General features: G+C 32.1%; 1 protein-coding gene across 1 annotated transcript in view; it reads right to left on the bottom strand.

The window, feature by feature from the left end:
• LOC127707508 (uncharacterized) overlaps positions 1–13,749 on the bottom strand; it is a 92,787-nt gene that overhangs the window by 39,796 nt on the left and 39,242 nt on the right. Inside the window, exon 3 of the mRNA XM_052212086.1 lies at positions 4,016–4,153. Coding sequence (XP_052068046.1) covers positions 4,016–4,153 — 138 coding nt within the window. The remainder of the gene's footprint in view (positions 1–4,015; positions 4,154–13,749) is intronic.

The raw sequence follows: 13,749 nt of genomic DNA, 5'->3' as shown, positions 1-13,749 counted from the left end.
CTTTCGCTAAAATCTAATACGTTGTTACATACACGAGCGAATCGTACAAGCTGAGATATATAAACACCATAAGATGGTGACAAGGGAACGTCACCATCTAAAAATGGATAATTAACGATAGGAAATGAAAAATCATCTCTTTTATCATAAATTTTTGTATTAAGCTTCCCGTTAATGAAATAGATATCAAGATCGAGGAAAGGACAGTGGTCATTGTTAGTATTAGCTTTATTTAAGGTAAGTTCAACAGGATAAATTTCTTTAGTATACATACTGAAGTCGTCATTATTGAGAGCCAATATATCATCCAAATATCTAAAAGTATTGTTAAATTTTTGTATCAGATGTTGTTTCGATGGGTCTTTGCTGATTTTAGTCATAAATTGTAACTCATAACAATACAGGTCCGCAATAAGTGGTGCACAGTTAGTCCCTATTGGAATTCCGACAACTTGACGATATACGGAATCTCCAAAGCGAACAAAAATGTTATCAAGTAAAAATTCAAGGACAGATATAGTATCAAAGCATGTCCAATTGACATTATGATAGCTCTTTTGTTTGTTGCTACTGAAAAATGACCTAAAAGAGTTTGAACATATGTATTCGCATTCCGACTTTTTAAATGCCCATTTAATTAGGTGTGTGAATTTTTTTCTTAATAAGAATATGAGGCAAAGTGGTATATAGGGTAGAAAAATGAAAACTTTGAACAGATTCAAAATCACCAATATATGCATGCAATTTATCAAGTACTTCCAACGAGTTTTTGACACTCCAAAAGTAGTTAATTCCACTATTTTCAAAGGCCTTATTTGAACAATTTATTATCAGGTTTTTGATTGTACCAAGTGTACTAGTAAGTATAATAGACAATTTAGTAGTGGAACAATGACTTGAAGACGAAATAAATCTATATTTGTAAGGTGATTTGTGTACCTTCGGAAGCCAGTACATAGTTGGGACTTTCATTGTATTAGTATTAGAAATTCTAGAGAATAGAAAAAAAATCTGTTTTATAAAACATAAAAAGAGATGACATCTGCATAGTAATATGAGTTATCCCAACCATATTGTCTAAGACAAACCGTTTATACTTTGAGAAATGAAAATTATATTTTCATCCCCTACTTGCCATACACCTCCTAGTATGGGGGAATCTCCAAGTTTATGTTTATTCACAAGTTGAATGGATTAATTGTGCAGAACTGATTGAATTCTATCTCATCTCTTAAGACGGCAAGATTCAAGTTTGTCAAATTTTCTTTATTTAATTGAGTAAAGAAAAATAACATCAGTTACCTGTATTGTTGTGTGTATCAATTCACTGTAATTTCAATATTAAAAATCCAGGTTTTTATATACCTTGTACATGTAATGCGGAGAGAGCTTTTATAGGATGTTTTTGTTGCTCAATCCGTTTCATCTCTTAATGAACAAAAAATACTAAAAATGAAAACCAGTCAATTTTGAATGTGCCTGTCCAGAACTTAAATATTATGTTATCTAATTTTAATTAACTTTAATTCAGTTGTTGCCGTAGGTTGCTGTATGTTATATTTATTTTAGGTTGTTGTTTTATCATAAATCGGATCTTGATTTTTTTCCATTTAAATTGATTATTATGTGTCATGTGGGTTCTTATAGATTACTATATGGTATGGGTGTTGCTCAGTGTTGACGATTGTACGGTGAACCATGTTGTCTCTAATGGACAGTTGTCTCATTAGCAACCATACCACTGACAAGTAAAAAAAATGTGCAGTCCAAGATAATTAAGTTCATAAGAGGTAGTCCATAAATAAAGGCAACAGTAGTATACCGCTGTTCAATAGTCATAATTCGGTTAAAAAAAGCAAAAAACAAATCAGGGTAAAAAACTAAAACCAAGGGAAATACATCAACTATAAGAGGAAAACACCGCAACAACTGAAACACTGAACTGCAACAAAGTAAAAACGCAAACATACATAAAACAGACTGTAAACAACAATTGCCATATTCCTAACGTGGCACAGGACATTTATTAAAGAAAACATAGCACAAAAATGTCGTCATTCACCTCAGAAGATAACATAACCTTTAAACAGATTTATTAAAAAGGGATATAGTTACGATACTGTTGTCAGGTCATTAAAGATTGCTTATTTTGGAATTAATATTGATTCACGCATAGGGTCTTTGCATCGGAAATAAACACATTTAAAACCAGTTGTTGGCATGATATGTGTTATGTTCTTCTCATATATTTTATGATGGTATGATACTAAACCCCTAACGGGAGGGGTTTTGCGTGATTTTCATATGATGAAGACATAATTTTTCAATCAATTTTATTATGGTTTTGAGCTGGCATGTCAGTAACTGCTAGTAGTCCTTTGTTAATTTATGTATCATTGTCATTTTGCTTAGTTTCTTCTGTTACCTATTCTGACATCGGACTCGGACTTCTTTTAAACTGAGTTTTACTGTGCGTATTGCTGTTATTATACATTGGCTAGAGGTATAGGGGAGGGTTGAGATCTCACAAAACATGTTTAACCCCGTCGCATTTTTGCGCCTGTCACAAGTCAGAAGCCTCTGGCCTTTGTTAGTCTTATATGTTTTTTTTTAATTTTAGTTCGTTTATATGTTTCGGAGTTTAGTGTACCGTCCTGAACTAGTACACATTTTGTTAATGGGGCCAGCTGAAGCCCGCCTCCGGGGTGCGGGATTTTTTCGCTATGTTGAAGACTCATTGGTGGCCTTGGGCTGCTTTCTGCTCTTTGGTCAGGTTGTTGTCTCTTTGACACATTCCCCATTTCCATTCTCAATTTTATGGTGGGTTGAACCTGGTTGTATGGCTAGCCTAACCTCCTGCTTATATTATATGGCAATGTTAAAAATACCGCTAAAATGACAAGACTACGTGACAGGAATACAGTACAAATAATCGCAAGAACACTCAGCACAGAGAAATACATAAATAACTAATATAATAGTACATTACAACATGTATACCGCAGAATAACAACGGACACCTCCCATGAATTTACTACAGCACTCCATGACACCACAAACGAAATATCAACTGTGAATCACAAAATAAAAATGTCTCCATAGTTTTTTTTATACTATACTAGTAAGTGAAATAGGTCGGCAATTAACCAGATCAAGACAAACCCCCTTTTTCATAAAAATAATGGAGTGACATGGAAAATTTGAAGGTTTGGTTCATTATTTGGAAGCTCATGCTCAGTATTAATTTTTGAAATATTCGAATGGTGAAGTGTTGAAAGTTCAGCTGTATCTATCGGTTATAAAAACATCTGACCTTCAGATTTAAGATAAGGCGTAGGTTCACGAGACTTTGATAATTTAGAAATATATTTCCCGACGGTATGTTTGTGTCTGTAATTTCTTTTGTACGTGTGTGTGTTTATACCATTCTTTTCATTAATCCAATGGATAATATTATTAGAATATTTTGCTTTGCAAAGAACTATACTTGTTTGTCTCATTTTCCTATGGATAGTGGAATTCATGAATGTTTTGATGTATTGTTACAACTTTTGTTGGTATACATTTATTCATATTTAGCAAATATTCTAAACTAAGTCGTGTTGGTGTATTTATTTTATCTGTAAGAATAGTTAACACTGCCTTTCGTTCTATATTTGTTAACTTTATTTTCCATTACGATTTTGTTTGCACTTGCGCAGTGGGATTGTAAAAGTTGTTAATGTCACTGTATATGGTAAATACGTCGGCGAATTATAATACGGAAAGACAACAATGTAATAACTGGGTCACTTGTTTAGTATTAAACAAATGACCATTCAGTTATATAAAACATTCTTCTCTTAAGTCATGTTAAAAGGAGCATATGACTTCAATTGATGTAACTGAATTCGATGTTACAAGGATGTCGTGTTGATATCAAATAAAATCCACATTATTTTAAACAATGATGTTAATTTAAAAAAAAAAAATAGAAATTAGTAATTATAGCAATAGTGGCAATATAATTACTTACTCAAATTGGTAGTGTGGTCTTTATTTGGCAGTGAGGTTTTACGTGGGAAATGCCTCTCCCAATTAATACCATCGATATCTGAATCCGGCATCCAGTTGCAAAGCGAAAACTCAAAATTACAAGCCTTGTTCGTTGGAACTGTAGAAAAGAAAACTTACATAAATATTCCTAGAAGCATCTTATAGCTCAGATAACACATGATAAATGATATGATCATCAATTTTGTTTTCGGCGATCCCCCTAAAAAAAAAGAAACTGGTATAATTCAGTTATAAACAATGAAGACCATATGCATTCCTCTGATGTAATCCCGACATAGATTAGGTTCTAATTTTATCCTAACATAGTTGAGTCTCTAATGTTAATTCCGACATAGTTGAGGGGGTCTAATCACAGGCACTTGTGTCTGAGACAAGTGCCTGTGGGTTTAATGTAATCCTAACTACTTTTGCTTCAGATGCAGTTATTTGCCGAGGATTTCTGGTCATTAATATTAGAAACTCTGACACAAATGACAATCAACATCTTAACAAACAAATAAATAAAGCATAATTAAGTGACTACAACATTATACATAAGAAAATAAAAAAGGAAACTGACAGCTCGCTGTTGGCAGATTGTTTCATTATTTGTGATCAAAGGGTTCGTCTAGACAACACACACAAGGTAATTAAGGAACAGTAGAAATATTTCGTAAACGAGAAATGTTTCTTTTTCATTTCATTGTAATAACTGTGTCAAACTCCCCGGCAGTTCCAGTTCCGGTCCGAAAACTACTCTACACAAATCACTGCCGTCGGCTTTTTTCTTAACCCGAGCTTTAAATTGTGTGACCCGGATTGACCTTTCGTAGCTACTGGAGCAAATATGGCTGAACATTGATGAATGAGGATATCTTTACCAACTTTACTAGTATATATGTACAAAAACATTATTGTAAGTAAAAAAGAGCTCAATCCAAATTATATCATAAAAAGTTTACGAATTTTTTGTATATACTAATTCTGGCTTAAACTCGGTCGACTTTGCAAAAAAATCTTCCTCAATGTAAAAACATAAAATCACATCAGTTCTGTAGTTTGACGTCTGCACGCGTGTGCAATTTAAGGAATATTTAAGGTTTTAGCTGATGATAACAATCATTCATCCCTTTAATGTACTGACACCCACATCATCAGCAAATTAAACTCGTTTGCAGACCACTCACAGTCTTCACGATATACCTCAAGCCCGACGCCATAAGGGGGTTCCTAAACGTACGCATAATATCAGATATATATAGAAAAAAATGTTGTTTTCCCGAGAAGCGGCTCCATATGGAATTAAAAATATTTTATAAAAGACAAAATTGGACTCCAGGGATAAATTTTGGATTGACACAAGGCCACAAACAGGTTATTTTAGCCAACTTGAGTTAGGGTTCCAACTAGTATTATTTAATTAGACTTCATCTACATACCAATCTCTGAACTTCTCAAAACTAACTTCATGTATAATTGCATCGATTAAAGAAATAAAACAATCATTATTTTAACTTGAAAAGTAAATATATGGTATGATTAGGTTAAGCCATTTCAATCAATATTTTATAGTGTGTCTTTCTATGTTGTGATGTTACACTATTGTTTCAGGTTAAGGTGAAGGTTGGTGCCTATTAAAACGTTTAAACCCGCTGCATTTGTTTGCAACTGTTCTAAGTCAGGAACCTGATGTTCAGTGGTTGTCGTTTGTTGATGTGATTCATAAGTGTTTCTCGTTTCTCGGTTTTTATATAGATTATACCGTCGGTTTTCCTGTTTGAATGGTTTTACACTAGTCTGTGTTTGTGGCCCTTTATAGCTTGCTGTTCGGTGTGAGGCAAGGCTCCGTGTTGAAGGCCGTACTTTGACCTATAGTGGTTTACCTTTACAAATTGTGACTTGGATGGAGAGTTGTCTCATTGGCACTCATACCACATCTTCTTATATCTATATTATCTGGGACGATTATACTAACGTTAATACATTATGTCCCAGTTATACTTTACTGTGAAAAGTTAAGTTGTTATGCATTTTGCTTTTATTATATGTATTAATTTACATTGGTCTGGATGGGAGCATTTTCATTTCTGTGTTCCTATTTTTTTTCAAGAATATATTCTTATTCAATATTTTTTTGTTCTTAATTTTTTTTACCCATTATTATCCAGTAAATGTATAGTCATAAAATAATAAAAAAAATGTTACCTATAATCTTTATATATATGTTTAAACTGTAAAAAGAAAACTAAGTTTGATGAAAAGCCATGTTTTATCAAAGCAATTACCATTGACAAATCTTAGATTTTGTAGTTATAAATGTATGTGACACTGAAACACTCAATATCGTTCTTTAATTGGGATAGTAAGATACAAGATACATCAGATTGATGCATGTGAAAGAATCATAAAAGAGGTTGCATTCAGTTTTTATAGTCAAATATACCCCCCCCCCTATTTTTTCAAACTTTTTATATGTTAAATAATACAGGATCTTGCATTTCACCACACGACTTTATTTTTAGTTATACTCATTTTATTATTTCATTATTACTTTCAGCTACATCAACCAGAAGAACTTCACACACAATTATTGATAAAGTTTCCAATATGCATCAATTGAAGTTGTTGATTGGTACATCATACAACTACAAGTGTAAGTATATTTTCTATGAAAGTTATAAATTGAATTGTTCTAATAATTAAGTTAAAATTGTTTGTACTAGGTATATTTGAGTAAATACAGGACCAGTATATATCAAAAGAAATACTCTCAAGCGGTTTTCTATACACTAATATGGTGATATTAATCATATGATCAGATTGCGTTTTACATCAACTGCATGGTTTATGCTATAGACTGTGAAAGTTATTCTATAATACAAATATTTTGCATTTCTTTATTCAAGACTTCTTTCAAAACAACAGTAGGCATGACATCACAATGATATCTTATCACATATCTATATTTATAAAAGGCAATCAGCTGTCTCTTTTCTGCTTCCATCACATATAGGTGTTATACCACCATTGTTTTCCCCTATTAGTCTTTGTTAAATTTGCACTTTTCAAAATATTGTGCAGAATTTAACTTCATTTCAAATAAAGAAATATTTGGCATGAGTAAAGTTTTATCCTGTCAAGTACTACAGACAAAATTTCACATATCATTGCATTGCATATAAGATACTAAACATCAATGGAAGTTAACTAGTCAAATTTCCACCCCTTTTTTCCTGTGTACAAGCTTTAGCAAGCATGTAACCTCAAGTTTCCAAAATATTCTATAGAAACACCAAATAAAAAAAGAATGGTGCTTGGAAACACCCAAGATATATGTTTATGACTCAGAAATTTTCACTGCATTGAAATGCAGGATTAATTTCCTACAACTGTCAAATTCAAGGGAATATTTTGTTCGACCCTTTTTCGTATGCAACCGGATGTGACGTACTATGATTTAGTGGTTTTACACCTATAGGCATTATACATAAACAGCTGCATCAAGACCGCATAATACACCCTTTTTCTACATATTCATCAACCCTAACAACGATAAAAGTTAGTTTCAATTTACAGTAATTTGATTTATTTAAAGCGTATAACATGAACAATTAACCCCAAGGGTGACTGGGGAATAGAAGTATGGTCACCATTGGTCTTCCTCCAACCGGCAGTAAAACCCTTGCAAAAGTGTGGCGTCCGTTTGGCTGTGCGGGATGTACAAATTTGCAGCCACGTTCAGTCAGAATGGGGACGTTAAATCCGATGCCTCATGTAAAGAGAGTGCCACGCTCTTTGCACGTTAAGAACCCTTGCAACAACTCTTTGAGGGGTCCATAGGTGACCTGTTGCAAGGCTAAATTTCTATCCCTAACCAATATACCCTCATTTCCCGTGGCAGTCAAAATTTCTCCGACCTTAATCCCGGTCGCCTCTATTACAGAACCTACCTATTGTATTTATTGTTAATTTGTTCTCGTCCTGAATATGCATGAAATATTTTCCACTGGACGTTAAGCAACCAACAATCAGTCAATCAATCATGAACAATTAAATTAAAGTTGGCAGTTTAAGTCCTATTACTCTGGAATAAAAAAAGGAAAATTTTCAAAATCAAAAGGTACCAACCTTGTACAAAATCCAACAATTGTGTGTAGTTTCAAGGAAATTCATCTAAGCATGAAAAATTAATTAAAGTCTTACTTTTATCAATCCCAATATTGATCAGTCTAAAGTTTTGAGTAAACTAATCTAAGTATACTCTAGTTAGTGTGTGATGTGTAAAAATTTTACTTAAATCTGACAGTTCAGTAAATCTGGAATGACAAATATAAAAAGTGTTAAAATGGAAAAGGTGGTTATGTTTATCGATCCCAAGTTCCAAACAACATTGTTCAGCTTGAGGTAATTACTCTTAGCAATCTCAAGTTTTATGTGAGATGTGAAAAATTACCCAAAATCTGAAAGGTCCTGCAACTTTTGAACGACAGACCAAAAAAAATCAAAATCAAAACGGAACTCAATCCTTATTTTGTGTTAAAATTTCATGGGAAGAGTTTAAAGCAAATTATAGTTGTTGAACAAAGTGTTGACATTCGAACGGATGGATGAACATACAATGGCATACCAAAATACATCCCTTACCGGCATATAAAAACCAGACGTTACCAAGTTAAAAAAAATGTATTATTATATTTTCAGATCATAATTATGTCAACCTGATCATTGGGAGATTATCAGGCTACATTAGAAGCATTGAAAGCCTGCAGAGATCAAATACACAAATGGAATAGACTCACACTAAAAAAAACTTTCAGACAAGACTAATGCGCTCTCAAACAAAGATGATTCATGTTTCAATGAGTGAATTTAAGTGTATACTAAATCTGGTTGCACGTAAAAATTGTGTACATTTTTTAATATTAATTTCCAATTTTATTAATTGTTAATTTGAAAAAAATGTATGTCTTCATAATTTTATCATAAACGTATTGTTGTTAATAATTAAAAAAAGAAATAAAGAATAAATTTTCTCAGTTTTAGCCAATTAGTATGGAAATATAAATGTCCTACAATGCATAGGATATTTACCATTTTTGTTGTCATCATTTTAGTACAAAAAAATTCTGGTTTGTACTACTCATATTCAGTGATGTTTAGATAAAACTCTGATTCCACTTTTTTTCCAAAGATTTAAGCAAATGAATACAAGAAGATGTGGGTAAAGGCCCATTGGACAGAATTCCAACAACACAAAAAACAAAAGACTTTTAAGTTACATACAGTTTTCCAAGCTCTCAATTGGCCAGTCTTGGAAAAGTGTGAATATAGTAAAATGAGACCAACAAATAAAGATTTTCTATCAACTTATCTTGCAAATCGCAGCAAATGAAATTATTGATGTGCAAACAGGGTTAACGCGATCTCAAACTGGATACATCATGTCCGCTTTTGATGTAAATTCAGAAATTATTGCGAGTTTTTTTATTAATGCGAATAATGCGACTGGGTGAGTATTGCAATAATAAGGACTCGCAATCCGATAACTGAAACATAGACCTGTATGCAGATTTTTTCGAAATCGCAATAATAAATGACGCAATAATTCCTGAATTTACAGTACTACAATAACAATTTTTTTTTGTCCTGAATTTGGTGTTTATAACAATATGACGTATTTTAGCCATGTAGCTTCCAGTTTTTGTTTGCCTACCGAACAAAAATATGAGATGTGTTAGTTGCCAGTAAGACAATATTCCAGCAGTGACAAAAGGGCTATTGGACCAGAGTCCTTTTCAACTTGAACTAGTAGCAATTGATTTACAGTACATACATTCATCACTGGTTTAATGAACATAACTACAATAACAATTATTGTTAATGCTAAGAGGACATAATCTGGGTGTAACAGCTACCAAGGTATCTGTTAGCTTAAAACCCACTCCCCAAACATGTATATTAAATAATTGATATTGGTTAATGTGCAATAAAAGTAAAGATTAAATGTAAGAGAGAATGGGTCAAGATCATATTTTGCTAAGCATATTAAGTAAAAATAGAATAATAAAATTATTAATGCAGCAAGGTTTAGAATTTGAAAGAATTATTTCATAGGTGTTTAGGTAGAGTGCTTCAAAACAAGAATAGGCTTCAGAATAATTGGAACTAAGACACCTATATATAGTTTGATAAGCTGAATCTAACTAAAACATGTATTAAGATTTTTCATTTTGGGCCCAGTTTTCAAAGAAGTCGGCTCGGTAAGACCCCTTTTTGGTCCCAAATTTAGCATTTTTTTAAAATTTGTTAAAAATGTAAACTTTTCATTTGAAAGTGGAATAATTTGTTACATGAATATGGCCTTTTTTGACAAAACAATGCACATGCATTAGGTACTAGCGTCATTAATTCATGCAAAATTACTGAAATCTTCACAATTTTAGAATTTGTGCTAATATTTAGACAGTTGTTGTCAATAATGGAAGTGGAGGCACATGTGTTCAGTGTTAATAATTAAATATATGTTGTATTTGATCATTATACATCACGTATTGTCCTATTTTCAAAAAATGTCGAATTTTCAGTACACCCATGCTTAAATTTTTATTTCTAATGTAAAATGCAGTTTAAAGTGTTTAAATGAAAGCTTGTAGGATTTATGAGTCAGAACATTAATAATAAACACGACTTAGATCTATTTTGATAAGATTAAAATATATCTAAGTCCGATTTTTGCGCAATCTATGTACGTACAGTGTCCGAGTAACATATTTCAAATGATTTTTTTCCTATTTTCTGATCGTCTTGATATCTGCAAAAGGGAATTTTTTAGAACGTAAATTATAACTCTAACGAAAAATCGTAGCTTCTTTATTATTATATGTATCATTTTTTTCTACAAACTACATTCAATCAGCGTACATGAAGTTCATGTCCATCCTGTTACCGCTACTTAAATCAGCCGTTAAAATTTTCTCCCTATGAATATTGAACTAGTCAGTGTTGATTTCAAAAGCGCAAAGTAACCTAAACATTTAACACACGTTTCTTGTATTACAGTGTAGAGAAAAGAAATGTCAGGACATTTAGTGAAACAAAATAGTGGGTACTTTTTTGTCATGTCTATGCTGTTACCAACATATTGATTAATTACACACATATTATACTTGCAAAAAGTGCAATAACGTGTTGGAAACCAAAATCACAACAGAAAAACATTATCACTTCATCAAAGGGAGAAATTATTTCACAACAGCATTCAAAAATGAAGAAATTTGTCTATCCTGTTACTATTGTTGCTATGGTTACAGTAACAGGATAGACAATAGTAGACAGAAACGTCTTTAAAAAGTTTATAATAACATATAGTTGCACACATAATGAAATGATTCGTTGTTTGAACTCATCTAAAGGTTATAACGTCTTAATCTTGCGCAATTTAGCATTTGCAGGTGCAATCAGGATAGACAAAAAGGTAACAGGATAGAACTTAATATAGTGATATATCATTAACGTACGTTCCTGTTACCAATAAAATAAAGACAAAAGTAAACCAACGTGCGAGGGATTTACTTGAAGTTGGGTTTATTTGAAAGAGAGAACAAATGCTGAACATTATGAATTGCTATCTTAGACTTGCATTACTGGTGGTTATTTTTATAACCTTTGAAAACCAATTTTTAGAGGCATTTTTCAGTACAACATGGAAAATTGGCAAATAATCTATTATTTCACAGAATGAATATATTTAGATATTTTTACTCTTGAAAACCATCTTATTGGCTACGAAAATCAAGCTTAAAACTTTATCGAAACCTTTTTTAAATAACCCGAAATTTCTTTTGAACATGGTAACAGGAGAGACAAAATATTGCACCACCTATCAAAAAATGTTTCAATATATTCTTGTATGACATTATCAAGATTGCATCTTTTTATATGTTGTTCTATAAGTACTGTTTGTTTTGATTTGCTTATGACGAGGGCTGTTTGGATAAGTAACTTTAAATCAATTTTGCAATTTCAAAATTCGACATTTTTTTGAAAATGACCATATAAAGGTTGAGACTGAACACGAATGCGGCCACTTACATTTTAGACAAAAACCATGTGAAAAGTGACTTTTTATGGCATATTTGATAGATTTTTCGTATTCAAGCTTAGATTTGAGCGTCTTTTATGACCAAATAAATTCAAATTCATTAATATAAACTAATTAAATCGACTGAGTAGACACTTAAGTGTACAAAAGATGTAAACTAAAAAATTAATCAGATGTGCTACAAATTTGCGGCCAAAATTACCCCTTAAGTGACCTTCTTTGTTCTCAGGGTCCAAAATAAAAAAAATATTTGAATTCAACAAAAATTGAATGTATGGGGTTCTTTGTTATCAAATTGGTCCAGATTGAGGTCTTAAGGGTTCAAAATTAAACTTTGTTGGATTTCATTAATGAATTCTTGGGGTTCTTTGATATGCCATGTATTTATAATTTTGATATTGGACCATATAAGGTAAATGTCCAATTAAAATTTTAAGTTCTTAGGCTATATTCATTCTGTGTCAGAAACCTGTGCTGTGTCAAATATTTTATCACATGCTGTGTCAAATATATAATCACAGTATAATCGCATCCTAATTCAGAGCTGTATACTTGTTCAGGGTTCGACCTCTGTGGTCTTAACAAGCTGCACCCTGCGGAGCATTTTATTTTAGAAGAAACAAATTTATTTTAACAATTCACTTCTGAAAAAAATGTTATAGATAATGCTTATTTCAAGGATTAAATTTTGTGTTGTTGTATAACATCTCATGGAGTGTCATGATTGATCAAATGAAAGACCGACCATATTCATACTTGTGATTTTGTCATGAAAAAAGTTCAAGCCTGCAATACCTTTTAGATGTGTGAACGTACACAAATAAAAAAAAATTAATGAACATTATTGGAATTGTAGGTGGGAAAAACTGGAACAAATGTGAACATTTGTCGTTTTGTAAGGTCCTGACGTGACAAAATGACTCAGTTTACTTGATTAGTTTTGCTCATTGTTGAAGGTTGTACAATTACCTATAGTTGCTTAATCAATATCATTTGGACTTTGGTGGATAGTCTCATTGGCAATCATACCTCATCTCCTTATTTTATTTATTATATTGATGCACAGACTTTGTTAGGAGGTTCTGTTCCAATCATTGTGCAAATATCAAATGGCTAATAAAGTATTTGATTAATGAGTTAGTGCATTACATCACAAGTTAGTGAACATATTGAAGGGAAGATTAACATTGGTAAATAGTCACAAATGTGTGAGTTTGAAGACTGCATATTGGTCTTTATGTGTATCACTCTATGTATCTATACTACTAAAATAAATAGCTCCAATATGTTAGCCGGGATGGCGTAAAAACCACGAATCAAAAAATTCAACTTTATACATAACTAATATAGGACAATGGTGTTGATTTAAAATTACACCACTCCAGGCCCTTTTGTTTTCCACATAATTAATATTAGCAATAATTAACAAGTTCCGGTTCGAATCCGATAGTATAATTATGTCACCAATTACCTAGCTTTTACATAATCTGTACGATCCGCCTCTGTCAGGCACATCATCAAACGGCGTATTTGGGATTTGCTATATACACGGGTCATAATCACAATTGAACTTCTTCGACACTAATGAATTCAATCATTAATTTGTCACATGT

This window comes from Mytilus californianus, unplaced genomic scaffold (assembly GCF_021869535.1).
Source record: "Mytilus californianus isolate M0D057914Y unplaced genomic scaffold, xbMytCali1.0.p SCAF_7, whole genome shotgun sequence".
Taxonomy (NCBI): Eukaryota; Metazoa; Mollusca; class Bivalvia; order Mytilida; family Mytilidae; genus Mytilus; species Mytilus californianus.
This window is presented reverse-complemented; position numbering and strand designations above follow the sequence as displayed.